General features: G+C 55.1%; 1 protein-coding gene across 1 annotated transcript in view; it reads left to right on the top strand.

The window, feature by feature from the left end:
• The first annotated feature begins 8,907 nt into the window (after positions 1-8,907).
• The window catches only part of LOC143942490 (GON-4-like protein), a 41,026-nt gene continuing 23,474 nt past the window's right edge, over positions 8,908-26,459 (top strand). The window contains 12 exon segments of the mRNA XM_077463798.1: positions 8,908-9,033; positions 10,577-12,507; positions 17,575-17,673; positions 18,573-18,760; positions 21,351-21,425; positions 21,748-21,798; positions 23,004-23,054; positions 23,153-23,248; positions 23,819-23,929; positions 24,072-24,236; positions 24,313-24,505; positions 25,407-25,514. Of these exon segments, the coding sequence (XP_077319924.1) occupies positions 10,647-12,507; positions 17,575-17,673; positions 18,573-18,760; positions 21,351-21,425; positions 21,748-21,798; positions 23,004-23,054; positions 23,153-23,248; positions 23,819-23,929; positions 24,072-24,236; positions 24,313-24,505; positions 25,407-25,514 (2,998 nt within the window). The 5' untranslated portion in view covers positions 8,908-9,033; positions 10,577-10,646.

Here is a 26,459-nt window from a genome sequence, read left to right as displayed (position 1 = left end):
GAGACTGGAGGAGGACCACAGAGACTGGAGGAGGGCCACAGATATTGGAGGGGGGCTACAGAGATTGGAGGGGGGCACAGAGACTGGAGGCAGGCCACAGAGACTGGAGGGGGCCACAGAGATTGGAGGGGGACACAGAAACTGGAGGAGGGCCACAGAGACTGGAGGAGGGCCACAGAGACTGGAAGAGGGCCACAGAGACTGGAGGGGGCCACAGAGATTGAAGGGGGACACAGAGACTGGAGGGGTCACAGAGACTGGAGGAGGGCCACAGAGACTGGAGGGGGCCACAGAGACTGGAGGGGGCCACAGAGACTGGAGGAGGGCCACAGAGACTGGAGAAGGGCCACAGAGACTGGAGGGGGCCACAGATATTGGAGGGGGCCACAGAGATTGGAGGGGCCACAGAGACTGGAGGAGGGCCACAGAGATTGGAGGGGGGCCACAGAGATTGGAGGGGGCACAGAGACTGGAGGCAGGCCACAGAGACGGGAGGGGGGCCACAGAGATTGGAGGGGGGCACAGAGACTGGAGGCAGGCCACAGAGACTGGAGGGGGCCACAGAGACTGGAGGGGGGCCACAGAGACTGGAGGGGGGCCACAGAGACTGGAGGAGGGCCACAGAGACTGGAGGAGGGCCACAGAGACTGGAGGAGGGCCACAGAGACTGGAAGAGGGCCACAGAGACCGGAGGGGGCACATAGACTGGAGGGGGCACAGGGACCGGATGGGGGCACAGGGACTGGAGGGGGGGCACAGGGACTGGGGGGGGCACAGAGACTGGAGGAGGGCCACAGAGACCGGAGGGGGGCACAGGGACCGGAGGGGGGCACAGGGAGCGGAGGGGGGCACAGAGACCGGAGGGGGGCACAGGGACCGCAGGGGGGCACAGGGACCGGAGGGGGGCACATGGACCGGAGGGGGGCACATGGACTGGAGGGGGGAAAGAGACTGGAGGGGGGCCACAGAGACTGGAGGAGGGCCACAGAGACTGGAGGAGGGCCACAGAGACCGGAGGGGGGCACAGGGACCGGAGGGGGGCACAGAGACCAGAGGGGGGCGCAGGGACCGGAGGGGGGCACAGGGACTGGAGGGGGGCCACAGGGACTGGTGAGATGCCATAGAGACTGGAGGGGGGCCACAGAGACTGGAGGGGGCCACAAAGACTGGAGGAGGGCCACAGAGATTGGAGGGGCCACAGAGACTGGAGGAGGGCCACAGAGACTGGACGGGGCCACAGAGACTGGAGGGGGGCCACAGAGATTGGAGGGGGCCACAGAGACTGGAGGGGGGCCACAGAGATTGGATGGAGCCACAGAATCTGAAGGGGGCCACAGAGATTGGAGGGGGCCACAGAGACTGGAGAAGGGCCACACAGACTGGAAGGAGGGCCACCAAGCCTGGAGGAGGGCCACAGTAATTGGAGGAGGGCCACAGAGACTGGAGGAGGGCCACAGAGATTGGAGGGGGGCTACAGAGATTGGAGGGGGCACAGAGATTGGAGGGGGGCACAGAGACTGGAGGGGGCCACAGAGATTGGAGGGGGACACAGAAACTGGAGGAGGGCCACAGAGACTGGAGGAGGGCCACAGAGACTGGAAGAGGGCCACAGAGACTGGAGGGGGCCACAGAGATTGAAGGGGGACACAGAGACTGGAGGGGGCCACAGAGACTGGAGGAGGGCCACAGAGACTGGAGAAGGGCCACAGAGACTGGAGGGGGGCACAGATATTGGAGGGGGCCACAGAGACTGGAGGAGGGCCACAGAGATTGGAGGGGGGCCACAGAGATTGGAGAAGGGCCACAGAGACTGGAGGGGGGCACAGATATTGGAGGGGGCCACAGAGACTGGAGGAGGGCCACAGAGATTGGAGGGGCCACAGAGACTGGAGGAGGGCCACAGAGATTGGAGGGGGGCCACAGAGATTGGAGGGGGCACAGAGACTGGAGGGGGCCACAGAGATTGGAGGGGGGCACAGAGACTGGAGGCAGGCCACAGAGACTGGAGGGGGCCACAGAGACTGGAGGAGGGCCACAGAGACTGGAAGAGGGCCACAGAGACCGGAGGGGGCACAGAGACCGGAGGGGGCACATAGACTGGAGGGGGGCACAGGGACCGGATGGGGGCACAGGGACTGGAGGGGGGCACAGGGACTGGAGGGGGGCACAGAGACTGGAGGAGGGCCACAGAGACTGGAGGAGGGCACAGGGACCGGAGGGGGGCACAGGGACCGGAGTGGGGCACAGGGACCGGAGTGGGGCACAGAGACTGGAGGGGGGCACAGGGACCGGAGGGGGGCACAGGGACCGGAGTGGGACACAGGGACCGGAGTGGGGCACAGAGACCGGAGGGGGGCACAGGGACCGGAGTGGGGCACAGGGACCGGAGTGGGGCACAGAGACTGGAGGAGGGCACAGGGACCGGAGGGGGGCACAGGGACCGGAGTGGGGCACAGGGACCGGAGTGGGGCACAGAGACCGGAGGGGGGCACAGGGACCGGAGAGGGGGCACAGAGACCGGAGGGGGGCACAGGGACCGGAGGGGGGCACATGGACTGGAGTGGGGCACAGGGACCGGAGTGGGGCACAGGGACCGGAGTGGGGCACAGAGACTGGAGGAGGGCACAGGGACCGGAGGGGGGCACAGGGACCGGAGTGGGGCACAGAGACCGGAGTGGGGCACAGAGACCGGAGGGGGGCACAGGGACCGGAGAGGGGGCACAGAGACCGGAGGGGGGCACAGGGACCGGAGGGGGGCACATGGACTGGAGGGGGCACAGAGACTGGAGGGGGGCACATGGACTGAAGGGGGCACAGGGACCGGAGGGGGGCACAGGGACCGGAGGGGGGCACAGGGACCGGAGGGGGGCACATGGACCGGAGGGGGCACAGAGACTGGAGGGGGGCACATGGACTGGGGGGGCACAGGGACTGGATAACTGACAATTGCTCGGTCGTGCGCTGTACACAAATATCATTGAGGTCCTTTCCCACGAATAGGGATTTCTTTGTGGGATTTCTTCTGCGGTTTTTACTTTTTGCTCTATAAAGAAAAAAACAGCGATAATTCTGAAAAAAAAAAAAAACAATAATAATAATAATATATATTTTACTTTCTGCTATAAAACATCCAATAAAAAATGTTAAAAAAATCGTATTTCTGCATCAATTTATTCCAATCTGTACTCTGCTACAAATCCCAATCAGTGAATATCGATCGGTCCACAGACTATGGGATAGATACTGGAAGTGTTATTTATTTATTATTTTATACTAGTAATAACGGCGATCAGCGATTTATAGAGGTCCTCCGATTATTGCAGATCATTGGATCAGGCCTCCAACGATCAGCTGGTGTGATGTCACCACTGCACATGCAGTTCGGAGACAAGTACAGAGGCGGAGTCTGATCGTCAGCTTCTGCCTCGCTCTCTCTGTGTGCGAGACTTCACCGATGACATCATAGGCAGAGGACGGGGGATCGAGACTTCACTGATGACATCACAGGCAGAGGACGGGGGATCGAGACGTCACCAATGACATCACAGGCAGAGGACAGGGGATCGAGACTTCACCGATGACATCACAGGCAGAGGACGGGGGATCGAGACGTCACCAATGACATCACAGGCATACCTCTGCCTCTGATGTCATCGGTGACGTGTCGATCCCCCGTCCTCTCCCTGTGACGTCATCAGTGAAGTCTCAATTGCTCGTCCTCTGCCTATGATGTCATCTGTGACGTCTTGATCCCCATCCTCTGCCTGTGGTGTCATCGGTGAAGTCTCGATCCCCCGTCCTCTGTCTGTGATGTCATTGGTGAAGTCTCGATGCCCGTCCTCTGTCTGTGATGTCATCGGTGAAGTCTCGATCCCCCGTCCTCTGCCTATGATGTCATCGGTGAAGTCTCGATCCCCCGTCCTCTGCCTATGATGTCATCGGTGAAGTCTCAATCCCCGTCCTCTGCCTGTGATGTCATCGGTGAAGTCTCGATCCCCATCCTCTGCCTCTGATGTCATCGGTGACGTGTCGATCCCCCGTCCTCTCCCTGTGACGTCATCAGTAAAGTCTCAATCGCTCGTCCTCTGTCTATGATGTCATCGGTGACGTCTCGATCCCCATCCTCTGCCTGTGATGTCATCGGTGAAGTCTCGATCCCCCGTCCTCTGTCTGTGATGTCATCGGTGAAGTCTCGATGCCCTGTCCTCTGTCTGTGATGTCATCGGTGAAGTCTCGATCCCCCGTCCTCTGCCTATGATGTCATCGGTGAAGTCTCAATCCCCGTCCTCTGCCTATGATGTCATTGGTGACGTCTCGATCCCCATCCTCTGCCTCTGATGTCATCGTGACGTGTCGATCCCCCGTCCTCTCCCTGTGACACCATCAGTGAAGTCTCAATCGCTCGTCCTCTGCCTATGATGTCATTGTGACGTCTCGATCCCCATCCTCTGCCTGTGATGTCATCGGTGACGTCTCGATCTCCATCCTCTGCCTGTGATGTCATCGGTGAAGTCTCGATCCCCCGTCCTCTGTCTGTGATGTCATCGGTGAAGTCTCGATCCCCCGTCCTCTGTCTGTGATGTCATCGGTGAAGTCTCGATCCCCCGTCCTCTGCCTATGATGTCATCGGTAAAGTCTCGATCCCCCGTCCTCTGCCTATGATGTCATCGGTGAAGTCTCAATCCCCCGTCCTCTGCCTATGATGACATCGGTGAAGTCTCGATCCCCCGTCCTCTGCCTGTGATGTCATCGGTGAAGTCTCGATCCCCTGTCCTCTGCCTGTGATGTCATCGGTGAAGTCTCAATCCCCGTCCTCTGCCTATGATGTCATCGGTGACGTTTTGATCCCCGTCCTCTGCCTGTAATGTCATCGGTGAAGTCTCGATCCCCCGTCCTCTGCCTGTGATGTCATCGGTGAAGTCTCGATCCCCCGTCCTCTGCCTGTGATGTCATTGGTGAACTCTCGATCCCCCGTCCTCTGCCTGTGATGTCATCAGTGAAGTCTCAATCCCCGTTCTCTGCCTATGATGTCATCGGTGAAGTCTCAATCCCCGTTCTCTGCCTCTGATGTCATCGGTGACGTGTCGATCCCCCGTCCTCTCCCTGTGACGTCATCAGTGAAGTCTCAATCGCTCGTCCTCTGCCTATGATGTCATCGGTGACGTCTTGATCCCCATCCTCTGCCTGTGGTGTCATCGGTGAAGTCTCGATCCCCCGTCCTCTGTCTGTGATGTCATTGGTGAAGTCTCGATGCCCGTCCTCTGTCTGTGATGTCATCGGTGAAGTCTCGATCCCCCGTCCTCTGCCTATGATGTCATCGGTGAAGTCTCGATCCCCCGTCCTCTGCCTATGATGTCATCGGTGAAGTCTCGATCCCCCGTCCTCTGCCTATGATGTCATTGGTGAAGTCTCGATCCCCCGTCCTCTGTCTGTGATGTCATCGGTGAAGTCTCGATCCCCCGTCCTCTGCCTATGATGTCATCGGTGAAGTCTCGATCCCCCGTCCTCTGCCTATGATGTTATCGGTGAAGTCTCAATCCCCGTCATCTGCCTGTGATGTCATCAGTGACGTGTCGATCCCCCGTCCTCTCCCTGTGACGTCATCAGTAAAGTCTCAATCGCTCGTCCTCTGTCTGTGATGTCATCGGTGACGTCTCGATCCCCATCCTCTGCCTGTGATGTCATCGGTGAAGTCTCGATCCCCTGTCCTCTGCCTGTGATGTCATCGGTGAAGTCTCAATCCCCGTCCTCTGCCTATGATGTCATCGGTGACGTTTTGATCCCCGTCCTCTGCCTGTAATGTCATCGGTGAAGTCTCGATCCCCCGTCCTCTGCCTGTGATGTCATCGGTGAAGTCTCGATCCCCCGTCCTCTGCCTGTGATGTCATTGGTGAACTCTCGATCCCCCGTCCTCTGCCTGTGATGTCATCAGTGAAGTCTCAATCCCCGTTCTCTGCCTATGATGTCATCGGTGAAGTCTCAATCCCCGTTCTCTGCCTCTGATGTCATCGGTGACGTGTCGATCCCCCGTCCTCTCCCTGTGACGTCATCAGTGAAGTCTCAATCGCTCGTCCTCTGCCTATGATGTCATCGGTGACGTCTTGATCCCCATCCTCTGCCTGTGGTGTCATCGGTGAAGTCTCGATCCCCCGTCCTCTGTCTGTGATGTCATTGGTGAAGTCTCGATGCCCGTCCTCTGTCTGTGATGTCATCGGTGAAGTCTCGATCCCCCGTCCTCTGCCTATGATGTCATCGGTGAAGTCTCGATCCCCCGTCCTCTGCCTATGATGTCATCGGTGAAGTCTCGATCCCCCGTCCTCTGCCTATGATGTCATTGGTGAAGTCTCGATCCCCCGTCCTCTGTCTGTGATGTCATCGGTGAAGTCTCGATCCCCCGTCCTCTGCCTATGATGTCATCGGTGAAGTCTCGATCCCCCGTCCTCTGCCTATGATGTTATCGGTGAAGTCTCAATCCCCGTCATCTGCCTGTGATGTCATCAGTGACGTGTCGATCCCCCGTCCTCTCCCTGTGACGTCATCAGTAAAGTCTCAATCGCTCGTCCTCTGTCTGTGATGTCATCGGTGACGTCTCGATCCCCATCCTCTGCCTGTGATGTCATCGGTGAAGTCTCAATCCCCGTCCTCTATCTGTCATGTCATCGTTGAAGTCTCGATGCCCCGTCCTCTGTCTGTGATGTCATCGGTGAAGTCTCGATCCCCCGTCCTCTGCCTATGATGTCATCGGTGAAGTCTCGATCCCCCGTCCTCTGCCTATGATGTCATCGGTGAAGTTTCAATCCCCGTCCTCTGCCTGTGATGTCATCGGTGAAGTCTCGATCCCCATCCTCTGCCTCTGATGTCATCGGTGACGTGTCGATCCCCCGTCCTCTCCCTGTGACACCATCAGTGAAGTCTCAATCGCTCGTCCTCTGCCTATGATGTCATCGGTGAAGTCTCGATCCCCCGTCCTCTGCCTATGATGTCATCGGTGAAGTCTCAATCCCCGTCCTCTGCCTGTGATGTCATCGGTGACGTGTCGATCCCCCGTCCTCTCCCTGTGACGTCATCAGTAAAGTCTCAATCGCTCGTCCTCTGTCTGTGATGTCATCGGTGACGTCTCGATCCCCATCCTCTGCCTGTGATGTCATCGGTGAAGTCTCGATGCCCCGTCCTCTGTCTGTGATGTCATCGGTGAAGTCTCGTTCCCCCGTCCTCTGCCTATGATGTCATCGGTGAAGTCTCGATCCCCCGTCCTCTGCCTATGATGTCATCGGTGAAGTCTCAATCCCCGTCCTCTGCCTGTGATGTCATCGGTGAAGTCTCGATCCCCATCCTCTGCCTCTGATGTCATCGGTGACGTGTCGATCCCCCGTCCTCTCCCTGTGACACCATCAGTGAAGTCTCAATCGCTCGTCCTCTGCCTATGATGTCATTGTGACGTCTCGATCCCCATCCTCTGCCTGTGATGTCATCGGTGAAGTCTCGATTCCCCGTCCTCTGTCTGTGATGTCATCGGTGAAGTCTAAATCCCCGTCCTCTGTCTGTGATGTCATCGGTAAAGTCTCGATCCCCCGTCCTCTGCCTATGATGTCATTGGTGACGTTTTGATCCCCGTCCTCTGCCTGTGATGTCATCGGTGAAGTCTTGATCCCCCGTCCTCTGCCTATGATGTCATCGGTGAACTCTCGATCCCCCGTCCTCTGCCTGTGATGTCATCGGTGAAGTTTTGATCCCCGTCCTCGGCCTGTGATGTCATTGGTGAAGTCTCGATCCCCCATCCTCTGCCTGTGATGTAATCTGTGAACTCTCGATCCCCTGTCCTCTGCCTGTGATGTCATCGGTGAACTCTCGATCCCCGTCCTCTGCCTATGATGTCATCGGTGACGTTTTGATCCCCGTCCTCTGCCTGTGATGTCATCGGTGAAGTCTCAATCCCCGTCCTCTGCCTATGATGTCATCGGTGACGTTTTGATCCCCGTCCTCTGCCTGTGATGTCATCGGTGAAGTCTTGATCCCCCGTCCTCTGCCTATGATGTCATCGGTGAAGTTTTGATCCCCGTTCTCTGCTTATGATGTCATCAGTGAAGTTTTGATCCCCGTCCTCTGCCTGTGATGTCATCGGTGAAGTCTGGCACACAGAGGGCGAGGCAGGCGCCAACATTAGACTCCGCCTCTGTACTTTGCTGATTGTTGAATAATGCCTCCGAACGATCTGTGCATGTGCAGGGACATGGTTATCCAGCGCCCGGGTAGATGTCCTAAACTGACTCTACACCTATCCATAGGGGATCCTGTCCCCATCAGTCACCCATCCTATCAGCGCCCCCCATTGTGCCCCCCCCCCCCCTCCAGTGTACAATCACACACTTTGTGGGGACCAGTGATATTAATGTGCACTGTCACTGTACACAGACTTCATGTGGGGGGGTCAGAGAGTGCTTACTCATTGTATGGGAGGGGCTTGTACTAGGGGAAGGGATTGAATAGTGGAAGACATGGGATCTAGATGAGCCCCGCCCCCCATTCTCTATAGAACACACAGATAACATAACAAAGAGGTTCGTCATCACAGGTCACGTGACCTTTGTCAGAAATGCGTAACGGAAGTGACGTTCCATCGTCGCCATCTTTCTACACCCCTCACTCTTCTACATTAAGGATACAGAGAGAAGGCGGCAAGCGGACATCTTTTTACACCCAGCGGAGTTTTGCATTTTTCACGTATTTTTAACAGTAAACGGAGATTATTTGGTGAAATACAGGCCGTGGAGCTCCGTGTAAATGTTAGACTTTAAAAGGAGCGGCAAGTTGAATCATCGGCCCCTAGATATACTCCCCCGAACCGCCAAACCCCGCCCTCACTCCGCCCACCCCTTCTAAATTCCGTCCCACCGTGTCTGAGCGACCCCGGGAGAGGAGGGCACTGCGCAGGCGCGAGGCGGGAACTCCGGTGGGCGGGGCTGAGGGCGGAGGATTGATCAGAGAAAGAAAATGGCGGCGGCCAGGTAGCGGGAAACCGGAGAGACCGGAGATGTGAGGCCCACCGCATTCTCCCATACCCCACCGGAGACAGTTACCCCCTGACAATGGCCCCTCCCCCACACACCTGTTACCCCTCCTCCCTAATGTGAGGTCTACCGACCCCACCAGAGACTGTTACCCCTGACAACAGCCCCTCCCCCCCACCAGAGACTGTTACCCCTGACAACAGCCCCTCCCCCCACCTGACTGTTACCCCTGACAATGGCCCTTCCCCCACACACCTGACTGTTACCCCTCCCCCTAATGTGAGGTCTACCGCCCCCCCCCCACCTGACTGTTACCCCTGACAACAGCCCCGCGGCCGCGTGGTTGGGACGGCTCGGAGGGGGGTTGGCGGCGTGGTTGGGACGGCTCGGAGGGGGGTTGGCGGCGTGGTTGGGACGGCTCGGAGGGGGGTTGGCGGCGTGGTTGGGACAGCTCGGAGGGGGGTTGGCGGCGTGGTTGGGGCGGTTTGGAGGGGGGTTGGCGGCGTGGTTGGGGCGGTTCGGAGGGGGGTTGGCGGCGTGGTTGGGACGGTTCGGAGGGGGGTTGGCGGCGTGGTTGGGGCGGCTCGGAGGGGGGTTGGAGGCGTGGTTGGGGCGGCTCTGAGGGGGGTTGGAGGCGTGGTTGGGGCGGCTCTGAGGGGGGTTGGAGGCGTGGTTGGGGCGGCTCGGAGGGGGGTTGGAGGCGTGGTTGGGACGGCTCGGAGGGGGTTGGAGGCGTGGTTGGGACGGCTCGGAGGGGGTTGGCGGCGTGGTTGGGACGGCTCGGAGGGGGTTGGCGGCGTGGTTGGGACGGCTCGGAGGGGGTTGGCCGCGTGGTTGGGACAGTTCGGAGGGGGGTTGGCGGCGTGGTTGAGACGGCTCGGAGGGGGGTTGGCGGCGTGGTTGGGGCGGCTCGGAGGGGGGTTGGCGGCGTGGTTGAGACGGCTCGGAGGGGGGTTGGCGGCGTGGTTGGGGCGGCTCGGAGGGGGGTTGGCGGCGTGGTTGGGGCGGCTCGGAGGGGGGTTGGCGGCGTGGTTGGGGCGGCTCGGAGGGGGGTTGGCGGCGTGGTTGGGGCGGCTCTGAGGGGGGTTGGAGGCGTGGTTGGGGCGGCTCTGAGGGGGGTTGGCGGCGTGGTTGGGGCGGCTCTGAGGGGGGTTGGCGGCGTGGTTGGGGCGGCTCGGAGGGGGGTTGGAGGCGTGGTTGGGACGGCTCGGAGGGGGTTGGCGGCGGGGTTGGCGGCGTGGTTGGGACGGCTCGGAGGGGGTTGGCCGCGTGGTTGGGACAGTTCGGAGGGGGGTTGGCGGCGTGGTTGAGACGGCTCGGAGGGGGGTTGGCGGCGTGGTTGAGACGGCTCGGAGGGGGGTTGGCCGCGTTGTTGGGACGGCTCGGAGGGGGGTTGGCGGCGTGGTTGGGGCGGCTCGGAGGGGGGTTGGCGGCGTGGTTGGGGCGGCTCGGAGGGGGGTTGGCCGCGTGGTTGGGACGGCTCGGAGGGGGGTTGGCCGCGTGGTTGGAATGGTTTGTAGGACACTGGTAGTTCTGTCCTGATAGGTGTCTGTTCTCTTCCTCTGCAGGGTGGGCGTGTCCCGTGTTCCACCATCCTGGACAGGAGCGCACTACAGGTCCTCTTAGTAGTTTTGGCCAATGGAAAGGTCGGTAGGCAGACCAGCAGGAGGTGGAATAAAGGATCCGCCACGTGTCCAGTGTCAGATGTCTTGCAGGTCGGAGGTTCCCACCTCACCACAGAAACCAGCCAGATACAGAAATGCCTCGGCGCCCATCTCTGGGACCTTCCCTGCCAGTCACAGGGCCCCTCGCCCACTGCCTGGCAATGTATCTGAAGGAAAACATGTGCTGATAGCTGAAGTACTGAAACCTCCCATTCCTTTTCAAAGGACTCCAAAGACCGTTCCTGGAGCTCCCCGCACACAGTCTGGAAGAGACTTGCTTGCCCTTCCAGGAGGACCAAGGACAGGTCCTCTTGCCACCATGCAAAGGGAAGGATGGCCTAATCCCCCGGCCACAAGGAAGGAACACTCTCCACTTGTAAATAAAACTTTGAGGACTGAACCACCTGGAGGCCACAACGACCTCTCTGAGTGTAAGTCCTCAGACTGTCCACACAGCCCGTCCACCCCCCAGCAGTCAGATGAGAAGCTTGGTGTACAGAATGCTGGGGATGGAAGTGACCCCAATGTACAGAAACTCCCCCAACGGGACGATGCCGCCTCCTCATCCATCCAGACTCCTATGAGAACCGAGGCAGACCAGGCTAGACCTCCAACCCAATCCACTCGAAGAGTTGATACCAGTCTCTTAAGACCCACAATTGGATGTTCTCCAACTAGTAGCATCCAACGGAGAAATAACACTGATTCCTCTTTGACCAGTCAGTCAACACCCACCACCAAATCCTCTGATACCAATCCATTGAGACCTGCCACCAAAACTGAAACCTGTCAATCTAGACTGATCGCCACAACCTCCCCAACAACTGTTTCTGGTCAGTCTGCTCATATTACTGACTCTGTTCCACTGAGGCCCACCACCAGATCTCCTCCGAGAACCGACTCTGCTCAGCTGAACCCCACCACCAGATCTCCTCCGAGAACCGAGACTGCTCAGCTGAACCCCACCAACAGATCTCCTCCAAGAACTGATTCCACTCAGCTGAGGCCCACCACCAGATCTCCTCCGAGAACCGACTCTGCTCAGCTGAACCCCACCACCAGATCTCCTCCGAGAACCGAGACTGCTCAGCTGAACCCCACCAACAGATCTCCTCCAAGAACTGATTCCACTCAGCTGAGGCCCACCACCAGATCTCCTCCGAGAACCGACTCTGCTCAGCTGAACCCCACCAACAGATCTCCTCCGAGAACCGATTCAGCTCAGCTGAACCCCACCAACAGATCTCCTCCAAGAACTGATTCCACTCAGCTGAGGCCCACCACCAGATCTCCTCCGAGAACCGATTCCGCTCATCTGAGGCCCACCACCAGATCTCCTCCGAGATCTGATTTTGCTCATCTGAGGCCCACCACCAGATCTCCTCCGAGATCTGATTTTGCTCATCTGAGGCCCACCACTAGATCTCCTCCGAGAACTGATTTTGCTCATCTGAGGCCCACCACCAGATCTCCTCCGAGAACTGATTTTGCTCATCTGAGGCCCACCACCAGATCTCCTCCGAGATCTGATTCTGCTCATCTGAGGCCCACCACCAGATCTCCTCTGAGAACTGACTCTGTTCAACTGAGGCCCAACACCAGATCGCCTCAGAGATCCACCAAGTCTCAGAAAGGTGGGCGAAGGTCGGTGAAACAGCAGAATGAAGCTCCTCAGCCTGGTCCTATCACTGATAGCACTGTGACGGTTTGTGATCAGAGTAATGAAGGAAGATTGGCAGACACTCTTGGCACACCTACCCATAGTAAAGTTTCTCCAGGAGATTCACAGCAGCAATCTGTGGCCAAGCATGAAAAGAAGCCCAACAGACTGGATGGTGAGTGTTGTCCCAGCCCATGTTCCGTGTAATACACACATGGTTACATAGGTGAGGTTGATAAAAGACTCAAGTCTAACCCATGTGTGTGATTATATGTCAGTATTACATTGTATATCCTGTATGTTGCGGTCGTTCAGGTGCTTATCTAATAGTTTCTTGAAATGATCGATGCCCCCTCCTGAGACCACCGCCTGTGGAAGGGAATTCCACATCCTTGCTGCTCTTACAGTAAAGAACCCTCTACATAGTTCAAGGTTTTCTCCCTATTGTGGGGTCACCAGTCCGGTAGTTATATATTGTGGGGTCCCCAGTCCGGTATTTATATAATGAATTCATATACCCTCTCAGGCGTCTCTTCTCCAGAGAGAATAAGTTCAGAGCTCATAACCTTTCCTCATATCTAATATCCTCCAGACCCTTTATTAGCTTTGTTGCCCTTCTTTGTAGTCGCTCCATTTCCAGCACATCCTTCCTGAGGACTGGTGCCCAGAACTGGACGGTATACTCCAGGTGCGGCCGGACCAGAGTCTTGTAAAGGGGAGAATTATCGTTTTATCTCTGGAGTTGATCCCTTTATAATGCCAATATTCTGTTTGCTTTGTTAGGCTCAGCAATGCCAAACTGCTGCTATCATCTACTAGGACCCCCAGGTCCTTCTCCATCCTAGATCCCCCCCCCCCCCCAGAGGTGCAAAATCCAGATGTACAACGTCTACGGGCCTTCCTTTATCTAGATCACCACGTGTACGGGCCTTCCTTTATCCAGATACGCCACGTCTACGGGCCTTCCTTTATCCAGATACGCCACGTCTACGGGCCTTCCTTTATCTAGATACACCACGTCTACGGGCCTTCCTTTATCCAGATATGCCACGTCTATGGGCCTTCCTTTATCTAGATACACCACTTCTACGGACCTTCCTTTATCTAGATACACCACGTCTACGGACCTTCCTTTATCTAGATACACCACGTCTACGGGCCTGCCTTTATCTAGATACACCATGTCTACGGGCCTTCCTTTATCTAGATACACCACGTCTACGGGCCTTCCTTTATTCAGATACACCACGTCTACAGGCCTTCCTTTATCTAGATACACCATGTCTACGGCCCTTCCTTTATCTAGATACACCACGTCTACGGACCTTCCTTTATCTAGATACACCACGTCTACAGGCCTTCTTTTATCTAGATACGCCACGTCTACGGGCCTTCCTTTATCTAGATACGCCACGTCTACGGGCCTTCCTTTATCTAGATACGCCACGTCTACGGGCCTTCTTTTATCTAGATACGCCACGTCTACGGGCCTTCCTTTATCTAGATACGCCACGTCTACGGGCCTTCCTTTATCTAGATACGCCACGTCTACGGGCCTTCCTTTATCTAGATACACCACGTCTACAGGCCTTCTTTTATCTAGATACACCACGTCTACGGGCCTTCCTTTATCTAGATACGCCACGTCTACGGGCCTTCCTTTATCTAGATGGCAACTCGCCTCCACATAGAAGGTTAGTAGATTGGTTTGGCAAGAACGATTCTTCATGAATCCATGCTGATTACTGCTAATGATACCGTTCTCATTACTAAAATCTTGTATATAGTCCCTTATCAACCCCTCCGAGAGTTTACATACTATTGATGTTGGGCTGACTGGTCTGTAATTCCCAGGGATGTATTTTGGACCATTTTTAAATATTGGTGCTACATTGGCTTTTCTCCAATCAGCTGGTACCATTCCAGTCAGTAAAATTAGGAACAATGACCTGGCAATGACTTGACTGAGTTCCCTAAGTACCCTCGGGTGCAAGCCATCTGGTCCCAGTGATTTATTACTGTTATGTTTCCCAAGTCTAATTCTAATTCTGTCTTCTGATAACCGTGGAGGTGCTTCCTGTGATGTGTCATGAGGATAAACTCTGCAGTTTTGGTGACTGAAGCCCCCCCCCCCCCCCCCCGATTCCCTCGTGAAGACCGAGGAGAAGAAACAATTCAATACCTTCCCAATCCCCCCATCCTTTGTAACCAGATGTCTTTCATCATTCTTTATGGGGCCAATATGGTCTGTCCTCCCTTTTTTTTTTTACTGTTTACATACTTTTCTTGGGATTTTTTTGCTCTCCTCCTCTGTGTCTTTCATGTTCTATCTTAGCCGCCCTTTATTGCACCCTTACATTTCTTGTTGCATTCTTTATAAAGTCTGAATGCTGATGATGATCCCTCAACCTTGTATTTTTTTGAAGGCCTTCTTTGCTTTTATCTGCATTTTTACATTGGAGTGGAGCCATCCAGGACTTTTGGTCGCCTCCTTTATAACTATTATCCAATGGGATGCATTTCCCAACGACCTTATTTAATATGCTCCTAAAGCAAACCCATCACTCCTCCGCGTTCTTTGTTTCTGAGATTTTATCTCAAATTATATCTTCTAGTGAGGTTCGTAGTTTAGGGAAGTTGGCTCTTTTGAAATTCGGTGTCTTTGTATTCCCCTTATGTTTCCTATTTGTGTGATTTATACTGAAGCCAATTGACATGTGATCGCTGTTCCCTATATTGCCCCGTATTTCCACATCCGTGATCAGATCTGTGTTGTTGGTAATCAGTAGATCCAGTAACACTTTATTTCTAGTTGGTGCGTCTACCATCTGACCCATGAAATTGTCCTGCAAGACATTTAGGAACTGGCGAGCCTTAGATGAACGCGCGGTTCCCTCCCCCCCAGTCTATGTCTGGATAATTAAAATCCCCCATTATGATAACACTTCCCATCCTTGCTGCTAATCCAACTTGTGATAGGAGATCCGTCTCCCCCCTCCCCCCTCAGGTTAGGGGGTCTATAGCATACTCCCAGTATTATTTCCCCCTAGCTTCATCCCTTTGGAGCTCTACCCATAAGGATTCCACCTCCTTCCTAGATCCCTTAGTGATGTCATCTCTCACATTCACTTGTACTTTATTCTTGATTTATAGGCATACCCCTCCCCCTTTTTACCCTCTCTATCCCGGTGATAAAGGGAATACCTTTGTATGGTTGCCAGTCAATCATGAGAGCTGTTGACCCAGGTCTCTGAAATTCCCACAAAATCCAAGTCCTCCTCGTTCAACAGTATCTCTAGTTCACCCATCTTGTCCACCAGGCTCCTGGCATTGGTGAACATGCCATATAGTTTAGACCGGTCGCATATCATCCTCTTATTGGGTGTTCCCGAGATTGCAACTAGGACTTGCTACTATACTTACCTTGGGTTTATGTGCTTTGGTCAACCTACCACTAATGCTCCCAATACTACCTTCTAGAATATGTTCCGTGCTGACTATCTCTACCTCTGGAACCACCCCCCCCCCCCCCCTGTCCAGCTGATCTGCACCCTCCTGATTTAGGTGCAGTCCATCCCTTCTATAGTGCCGGTTATTGACTGAGAAGTCATCCCAGTCCTCCAGGAACCCAAACCCCTCCTTACTACACCAGCTCTTCAGCCACTTGTTTACTTCCCTAATCTCCCTCGGCCTTTCTGGTGTGGCTCCATGTACCGGTAGTATTCCTGAGAATACCACCTTGGAGGTCCTTTTCCTCAATTTAGCTCCCAAGTCCCTAAAATCCGTTCTTTAGGACACTCCATCTGCCTCTGACTCGGTCATTGGTGCACCATGACTGCCGTGTCTTCCCCACCCCCTCCCAGTAATCTGTCCACCAGATCCATAATGTGCCGAACCCGAGCGCCTGGCAGACAACATACAGTTTGGCGCTTCAGGTTTTTTTTGCTACAGATTGGCCTCTCTGTCCTCCTAAGAATTGAGTCCCCTACCACCAGAATCTGCCTTTCCTCTTCTTTCACTCCCTCCCCCCCACTCTCTCTGGAGGAGTTCTTCCCCCGGCAGCTCGGAGAATCCCTCAGCCCCAGCAGCGCCGGTCCCTGACTGGGATCACCAATGTCACTCCAATGGAGCTCCAGCCCTGGATCGGCCTGCCTGGCACTTCCCCCCCCCCCCCTCTACCCCTCCTGACTGTCACCCATGTACTCTTTGCTAGTGCCGGCACCTCTTTGTCTCCACCCCCCTCTGTGCCGGCACCTCTTTGTCTCCACCCCCCTCTGTGCCGGCACCTCTTTGTCTCCACCCCCCTCTGTGCCGGCACCTCTTTGTCTCCACCCCCCTCTGTGCCGGCACCTCTTTGTCTCCACCCCCCTCTGTGCCGGCACCTCTTTGTCTCCACCCGACTCTCCTTTAGTATGGAGGGACTTCTCAGTGCCGATAGTTGCTTCCCCAGATTCAGAACCCGGGCTTCCAGGGAAACGATGCGCTTACATTTTGTACAGCAGTATTCACCCTCGATTAGATGATTAAGGAATGCATACATGCCGCAAGATGTACAAGTCACCTCTTCACACCCGCCGGGCATCATACCTATTAAATATAATGAGGATTGGGGATTATACCCTGTCCAAATTACTGAACAACTAGCTTCCTCACACTAATACCCAACAGGACAACACACGGGTACCCGACGATGCAACACACGGGTACCCGACGATACAACACACGGGTGCCCGACGATACAACACACGGGTACCCGACAATACAATACACGGGTACCCGACAATACAATACACGGGTACCCGACAGGACAACACATGGGTGCCCGACGATACAACACACGGGTACCCAACAATACAATACATGGGTACCCGACGATACAACACACGGGTGCCCGACGATACACCACACGGGTGCCCGACGATACACCACACGGGTGCCCGACGATACAACACACGGGTGCCCGACGATACAACACACGGGTGCCCGACGATACAACACACGGGTGCCCGACGATACAACACACGGGTGCCCGACGATACAACACACGGGTGCCCGACGATACAACACACGGGTGCCCGACGATACAATACATGGGTACCCGACGATGCAACACACGGGTACCCGACAGGACAATACACGGGTACTACCTGACACTAATACTCAATACAGCCCCCGTGCACTCCCAGCACTTGTGTACTTACAATACTCATGTTCCCGTGTAATTTCTCTTCTTTGATTTCAGGTGACTGTCCCTCCCCCTGTACTAATTCAACTCCCAGAAAGGGTCATCTTCCAGAGGAGGAAGATGGTGAGGAGGATTCAGGGCTCTTCATTCCTATAGGTAAGGACTGGAGTCACCGATGACCTCTTATGTATCCATGATGTTGTGGCTTTATCCCTCTGCTCTATCAGTTGTATCACTTTGTTCCCCGTATTGTAGTGGGCCCATGTTGGGAGGGACCCTCTTTGTTCCCCGTATTGTAGTGGGCCCATGTTGGGAGGGACCCTCTTTGTTCCCCGTATTGTAGTGGGCCCATGTTGGGAGGGAACCTCTTTGTTCCCCGTATTGTAGTGGGCCCATGTTGGGAGGGAACCTCTTTGTTCCCCGTATTGTAGTGGGCCCATGTTGGGAGGGACCCTCTTTGTTCCCCGTATTGTAGTGGGCCCATGTTGGGAGGGACCCTCTTTGTTCCCCGTATTGTAGTGGGCCCATGTTGGGAGGGACCCTCTTTGTTCCCCGTATTGTAGTGGGCCCATGTTGGGAGGGACCCTCTTTGTTCCCCGTATTGTAGTGGGCCCATGTTGGGAGGGACCCTCTTTGTTCCCCGTATTGTAGTGGGCCCATGTTGGGAGGGACCCTCTTTGTTCCCCGTATTGTAGTGGGCCCATGTTGGGAGGGACCCTCTTTGTTCCCCGTATTGTAGTGGGCCCATGTTGGGAGGGACCCTCTTTGTTCCCCGTATTGTAGTGGGCCCATGTTGGGAGGGACCCTCTTTGTTCCCCGTATTGTAGTGGGCCCATGTTGGGAAGGACCCTTTTTGTTCCCCGTATTGTAGTGGGCCCATGTTGGGAGGGACCCTCTTTGTTCCCCGTATTGTAGTGGGCCCATGTTGGGAGGGACCCTCTTTGTTCCCCGTATTGTAGTGGGCCCATGTTGGGAAGGACCCTTTTTGTTCCCCGTATTGTAGTGGGTCCATGTTGGGAGTCAGGCTACATAAATGTGTCCTGTGCTTGTTGCAGATGAGGAGCAGTCGGGTGATGAGAGGAAGAAGAGGAAGCGGCTTCCAGGTAAGAAGAGGAGAGAGAACAGGCTGGAGGATGACGCCCCCCCGGTATCATGTGACCAGGACCACGATCTGGAAAGAGCTCTGGAGGATGGAGCCAAACAGCACAACCTCACTGTGGTCAATGTCCGCAATATACTACATGTGAGTGACCCCCTCCCTTCCATATAATCACAGCAGGGTTCCCTCCTGCTCCTGTGATATACTACATGTGAGTGACCCCTCGCTTCTGTATAATCACAGCAGGGTTCCCTCCTGCACCTGTGATATGCTACATGTGAGTGACCCCTCCCTTCCATATAATCACTGCAGGGTTCCCTCCTGCTCCTGTGATATCCTACATGACATTTACCCCCCCCCCCCTTTATAATCACTGCAATGTACATTGGTGCAAAGGTCATGGATCCTAAGGTTGGGGGGGGGGGTGTTAGGTGCCTCAGGGTTGGCGGGGGACATGTAAAAATGTCCCTGATGAAGCCCTCCGGTGACTCGCACAGGAGGCCATTTCCCATATCTGTTGTCGTCTGTGTATAAATAGTCAATGAGTTTTGTCAGCACTCACGTTGATATACTGAGCCATAGGGAGCAGAAAAGAACTGTCAAAAGACCTGCGTAACAAGGTGATGGAACTTTATAAAGATGGAAAAGGATATAAAAAGATATCAAAAGCCTTGAATATGCCAATCAGCACTGTTCAATCACTTATTAGGAAGTGGAAAATTTGGGCATCTCTTGATAACAAGCTAAGGTCAGGAAGACCAAGAAGGATTGCAGCCTCAACTGCCAAAAGAATTGTTCGCAATACAAAGAAGACACCACAGATGACCTCAGGAGAAATATAGGCTGCTCTGGAAAAAGACGGTGTGGTTGTTCCAAGAAGCACAATCTTTCCCTGTGAAAATTGATGGAAGATGAATGCAGAATGTTATCAGAAAATACTGGTAGACAATTTGCTTTCTTTTGCAGGAAAGCTGCACATGGGAGGCTCTTGGACTTTTCAGCTGGACAATGACCCGAAGCACAAGGCCAAGCTGACCCTCCAGCAGGACAATGACCCGAAGCACAAGGCCAAGCTGACCCTCCAGCAGGACAATGACCCGAAGCACAAGGCCAAGCTGACCCTCCAGCAGGACAATGACCCGAAGCACAAGGCCAAGCTGACCCTCCAGCAGAACAATGACCCGAAGCACAAGGCCAAGCTGACCCTCTACCAGGACAATGACCCGAAGCACAAGGCCAAGCTGACCCTCTACCAGGACAATGACCCGAAGCACAAGGCCAAGCTGACCCTCTACCAGGACAATGACCCGAAGCACAAGGCCAAGCTGACCCTCTACCAGGACAATGACCCGAAGCACAAGGCCAAGCTGACCCTCTAGCAGGACAATGACTCGAAGCACAAGGCTAAGCTGACCCTCTAGCAGGACAATGACCCGAAGCACAAGGCCAAGCTGACCCTCTACCAGGACAATGACCCGAAGCACAAGGCCAAGCTGACCCTCTAGCAGGACAATGACTCGAAGCACAAGGCTAAGCTGACCCTCTAGCAGGACAATGACCCGAAGCACAAGGCCAAGCTGACCCTCTACCAGGACAATGACCCGAAGCACAAGGCCAAGCTGACCCTCTACCAGGACAATGACCCGAAGCACAAGGCCAAGCTGACCCTCTAGCAGGACAATGACTCGAAGCACAAGGCTAAGCTGACCCTCTAGCAGGACAATGACCCGAAGCACAAGGCCAAGCTGACCCTCTAGCAGGACAATGACTCGAAGCACAAGGCCAAGCTGACCCTCCAGCAGGACAATGACCCAAAGCACAAGGCCAAGCTGACCCTCCAGCAGGACAATGACCCGAAGCACAAGGCCAAGCTGACCCTCTACCAGGATAATGACTCGAAGCACAAGGCCAAGCTGACCCTCTAGCAGGATAATGACCCGAAGCACAAGGCCAAGCTGATCCTCCAGTAGTTACAGCAGACGAAGGTGAAGGTTCTAAAGTGGCCATCTAATGACCTCATACAAGACCACCAAAGACTTGGCATTACCTGGAGGCATTGTGCCAAGACCAATGGGTGACTCTACCACCTGAAAGAATTCCTCATAGACTTCTATTACAGAAGACTGGCCACTGTCATTGGTGGAAGTAAACTCCCCTATCAGTTTCAGCCAAGGAAGCCGCCATCTTTGCCTCTGTTTAATCTTCAACTGCTATGGTGCTGCACATGTGATTCGTTATGACACCAGCCATTGGATGGTTTGATAGTTTGGCTGAGAGCACAGCCAATGTGCAGTTAGCATTCCCAGCATGCCTTTTTTTTTTTTTTTTTTAACTGTTTAAATCCATGGGTTTACTTCCACTTTAAGGGGTGCAGACTTCTGAACAGGGGGGAATTTCATTGGTTTGTATTATGATTGGGACGTTCTGTTATCACCTCCAGTTACAAGAAATGTGTTTTTCTGCTCACTCGTACATCCTGTATTTTCCCAATTATTCAAAGGGGGGTGGGGCAACTTTTACCACAACTGTATATATGGCAGAAGTGTGATGGGTCCTGAGGAGCCTCAGTCATGGGGGACATGTGCTTTGGGGAGCGGGGTTGTCATAGTGGATCCAGGGAGCAATGTCTACACCTACATATGGCAAGAGGGTGTGGGGGGGGGGGGACATCTGACGCACCTCGGTGGGAAGTGTTTTAGACTTTGGTCCACCATGTCTGGTTGTGTCTCTGCAGGAAGTGATCACCAATGAGCATGTCGTGGCCATGATGAAAGCCGCCATTAACGAGACGGAAGGTCTGCCTCTCTTTGTAAGTATTCCCTCCCTGTGTAGCAGGATTACCCCGCACCCCCTTCCAGTGTACCAGAAAATCTCCCCTCCCCTTCCTGTACCCCTTCCTGTGTACCAGGAAGTTCTCTCCACCCCCTTCCTGTACATCCTTCTATGATTACCCCCCCCCCTCCTGTGTACCGGGATCCCACCCCCTTCCTGTACCCCCTGGAGTAGTTCACCCCCGTTCTCCCGGTACACATTACTTCCAGCAATCCGCCATCGCTTTGTCACTGCGCATACTAACAAAGTTTTTTTTATATGTTTAAGAGATAAAAATTCTTATCCGTTTTGTTTCCCAGGAACCAAAAATGACCCGATCCAAATTGAAGGAGGTGGTGGAGAAAGGAGTGGTGAGTGCATGGAGGGTGTATAGGAGGGGTTGGGGTGCGTGGAGGGTGTATAGGAGGGGTTGGGGTGCGTGGAGGGTGTATAGGAGGGGTTGGGGTAAGTGGAGGGTGTATGGGAGGGGTTGGGGTACGCAGAGGGTGTATGGGAGGGGTTGGGGTATGCAGAGGGTGTATGGGAGGGGTTGGGGTATGCAGAGGGTGTATGGGAGGGGTTGGGGTACGCAGAGGGTGTATGGGAGGGGTTGGGGTACGCCGAGGGTGTATGGGAGGGGTTGGGGTAAGCGGAGGGTGTATGGGAGGGGTTGGGGGTGTATGGGAGGGGTTGGGGTACGCGGAGGGTGTATAGGAGGGGTTGGGGTGCGTGGAGGGTGTATAGGAGGGGTTGGGGTAAGTGGAGGGTGTATGGGAGGGGTTGGGGTACGCAGAGGGTGTATGGGAGGGGTTGGGTACGCAGAGGGTGTATGGGAGGGGTTGGGGTACGCAGAGGGTGTATGGGAGGGGTTGGGGTACGCCGAGGGTGTATGGGAGGGGTTGGGGTAAGCGGAGGGTGTATGGGAGGGGTTGGGGTAAGCGGAGGGTGTATGGGAGGGGTTGGGGTAAGCGGAGGGTGTATGGGAGGGGTTGGGGTACGCCGAGGGTGTATGGGAGGGGTTGGGGTACGCCGAGGGTGTATGGGAGGGGTCGGGGTAAGCGGAGGGTGTATGGGAGGGGTCGGGGTACGCCGAGGGTGTATGGGAGGGGTCGGGGTAAGCGGAGGGTGTATGGGAGGGGTCGGGGTAAGCGGAGGGTGTATGGGAGGGGTCGGGGTAAGCGGAGGGTGTATGGGAGGGGTCGGGGTAAGCGGAGGGTGTATGGGAGGGGTCGGGGTACGCGGAGGGTGTATGGGAGGGGTCGGGGTACGCGGAGGGTGTATGGGAGGGGTCGGGGTACGCGGAGGGTGTATGGGAGGGGGTCGGGGTACGCGGAGGGTGTATGGGAGGGGGTCGGGGTACGCGGAGGGTGTATGGGAGGGGTCGGGGTACGCGGAGGGTGTATGGGAGGGGTCGGGGTACGCGGAGGGTGTATGGGAGGGGGTCGGGGTACGCGGAGGGTGTATGGGAGGGGGTCGGGGTACGCGGAGGGTGTATGGGAGGGGTCGGGGTACGCGGAGGGTGTATGGGAGGGGTCGGGGTACGCGGAGGGTGTATATAACATGCGCTTCCCTTCAGGTCATACCCACCTGGAATCTTTCTCCAATCAAGAAAGCCAACAAAGTTCAGGTAAGAGTTTAACATTGTCCTCCCCCATGCCGTCTCCCCTCCCCCATTCCGTCTCCCTCCACAGCTTCCATCACACACTTCTCTCCTATCTCTGGCAGGCCCCCCAGTTTGTAGACATTCCCCTGGAGGAAGAAGATTCCTCTGATGAAGAATACCAACCTGATGAGGAAGAGGAGGATGAGACGGCCGAGGAGGTGAGTGCTGTGAACAGGCCACACCCTCCAGAGGGGACTCCTCCCTCTACCCCACTATATACCCAATCCCAGCATTGTGGGAGGGGCAGAGACACAAACTACTGGGGGGTATCTCCCCATTGTGGGAGGGGCAGAGACACAAACTAATGCGGGAAATCTCCCCATTGTGGGAGGGGCAGAGACACAAACTACTGCAGGGAAATCTCCCCATTGTGGGAGGGGCAGAGACACAAACTACTGGAGGAAATCTCCCCATTGTGGGAGGGGCAGAGACACAAACTACTGGAGGAAATCTCCCCATTGTGGGAGGGGCAGAGACACAAACTAATGCGGGAAATCTCCCCATTGTGGGAGGGGCAGACAAACTACTGCGGGAAATCTCCCCATTGTGGGAGGGGCAGAGAGACAAACTACTGTGGGAAATCTCCCCATTGTGGGAGGGGCAGAGACACAAACTACTGGAGGAAATCTCCCCATTGTGGGAGGGGCAGAGACACAAACTACTGCAGGAAGACTATTACAGGGCATTGCATGCTGGGTAATTTGCTCTTCAATCTTTTGGTTTGTTAGAGTCTGCTGGAGAGTGATGTGGAGAGTACGGCATCCTCGCCCCGCGGACACAAACGCCTGAGAGCGCAGCATTTGTCGGAGTCTCAGGAGGAGGAAGTGGCTGAGGGTCAGGTAATGGAGGGGTGCGTTGTGATTTGTGGGGAGGGGTGAGGTATGATTTGTGGGAAGGGGGAGGGGTGAGGTATGATTTGTGGGTACACATACAATGAGATGTCCGTGACATTTAATGCACAATGACTGTTTTCTCCCCCAGAATGCTTCACTCTCTAGTGCGAGGCATATCTGCTTTGAGTCGGTCCCTATGGGCCCCCCACCACCACCTAAGGTGAAGCACGCCCCGGACTTCGCCTTTATGGAGAAGCTGCATGCGGTGGATGAGGAGTTGGAGCGACATCTTGTCAGTATGGATTCCTTCCAGGTGAGGGGCGCTCCCTATGTCACATGATGGGGGGTGGAGCTTGGACAATGTGTGACGCCCCCTTCTCTCCTTGCAGACCTTAGACGAGAGCCTCATCGCCTTCCGTACTCGTTCCAAGCGTCCTCTGAAGAACGTGCCTATCGGGCGGCTGGAGGCGGAGCTACATGCCCCTGACATCACACCAGACATGTATGACCTCAGCACAGCCGATGACGAGTACTGGAAGGTGTGGCTGCGCAGCCTTATGCAGGACGATGTGGGAAATGAAGGTGAGTGGAGACTGAAGATGTTCATCAGCGTGCAGGAAGCAAAAGAGAAACAAGACCCCCCCCAATCCATTTCTGTGCTAATATTAGATAAGAACCCCCCCCCCCAGCCCAGTCCAGTGCTGATTTCACATAAGAACCCCCCCCCCCCAACCCAGTCCAGTGCTGATTTCAGAGAAGAACCCCCCAACCCAGTCCAGTGCTGATTTCACATAAGAACCCCCCAACCCAGTCCAGTGCTGATTTCACATAAGAACCCCCCAACCCAGTCCAGTGCTGATTTCAGAGAAGAACCCCCCAACCCAGTCCAGTGCTGATTTCAGAGAAGAACCCCCCAACCCAGTCCAGTGCTGATTTCAGAGAAGAACCCCCCAACCCAGTCCAGTGCTGATTTCAGAGAAGACCCCCCAACCCAGTCAGTACTGATTTCACATAAGAACCCCCCAACCCAGTCCAGTGCTGATTTCAGAGAAGACCCCCCCAACCCAGTCCAGTGCTGATTTCAGAGAAGACCCCCCAACCCAGTCCAGTGCTGATTTCAGAGAAGACCCCCCAACCCAGTCCAGTGCTGATTTCAGAGAAGAACCCCCCCAACCCAGTCCAGTGCTGATTTCACATAAGAACCCCCCAACCCAGTCCAGTGCTGATTTCAGAGAAGACCCCCCAACCCAGTCCAGTGCTGATTTCACATAAGAACCCCCCAACCCAGTCCAGTGCTGATTTCAGAGAAGACCCCCCAACCCAGTCCAGTACTGATTTCACATAAGAACCCCCCAACCCAGTCCAGTGCTGATTTCAGAGAAGACCCCCCAACCCAGTCCAGTGCTGATTTCATAGAAGACCCCCCAACCCAGTCCAGTGCTGATGTCAGGTGAGCCCTATGATGTGCTCTCCTCTCTTCCAGATGAAGGGGATGATGATGAAGATGATGATCCGGAGTACAATATTCTGGAGGACTGGGATGAGCCGGATACGGAGGACCTGCGCAACGATCGAGCCGTCCGGATCACCAGTAAGTCCTTGGAGTGTGATTGGTGGGGTATCAGGAATGAGATTTAAGGCCTTCAGCCCCCCGGAAAGGTTTTATTCCCCCCCCCCCCTTCACGACCAGGCCATTTTTGCGAATAGACACTGTTACTTTAACTGACAATTGCGCGATCGTGTGACACTGTTCACAAATTTTACCTCCTTTGGTTGATAATCCCAATAAGCGTATATTGATTGGTTTGCCAAAAAGTTATCACCTCTACAAACTTTGGGATGGATTTATGGCATTTTTATTAAATTATTTTTAATTAGTAATGGTCAGTGATTTTTAGCGGGTTTCTGCAGACAAATCGCACACCAACTGACACTTTTGTGGACCAGTGATACTAATAAAATGCTAAAAATATGCACTGTCACTGTACTGATGACACTGGTTGGGAAGGGGCTAACACCAGGGGTGATCAAAGGATTAAGTGTGTTCCTGGGTGTGCTTACTTATCGTGGGGGGGGGATCACTGAATGGACACAGTGATCCGTGTTCCTGATTAGCAGGAACACACAAGATCAGTGTCCGTGCCTGACAGGGCGGCGGTCTGCCTTGTTTACATCGGCACACCGCCCTTCTATCTCTGTGGGGAGCGATCACAGTTGTCCGGCAGACATCGCCTCCGGTGGACCTGCTGATTGGCTCTTCTGTGTCCAATCGGAATGAAATCTCACCTCCAGCAGCACGAGCGCGCTCCCCCATTTCCCCCCCCCAGTGGCTTTTGCACAAAATCACATACATGATTTTGTGCAGAGTGGCAACCTACCACAGTAACTATGCGGTAGGTGGTCAGCAAGTGGTTGAGGACTGCGTCACCTGAGCGTGGTTATTTGTGTACGTCTTTTTAAAGAGCCTGGGGAGATGTAAGGTGCCAGGGGGTGCAGGGTGTGATGGAGGTCTAATATGGCAGGGGGCGTGTGTAAT

Source organism: Lithobates pipiens, unplaced genomic scaffold (genome assembly GCF_037356315.1).
Source record: "Lithobates pipiens isolate NorthernLeopardFrog02 unplaced genomic scaffold, aLitPip1_a1.2 Scaffold_30, whole genome shotgun sequence".
NCBI lineage: Eukaryota > Metazoa > Chordata > Amphibia > Anura > Ranidae > Lithobates > Lithobates pipiens.
Note: the sequence above shows the minus strand (reverse complement) of the source record. Positions and strands in the feature narration are given on the sequence as shown.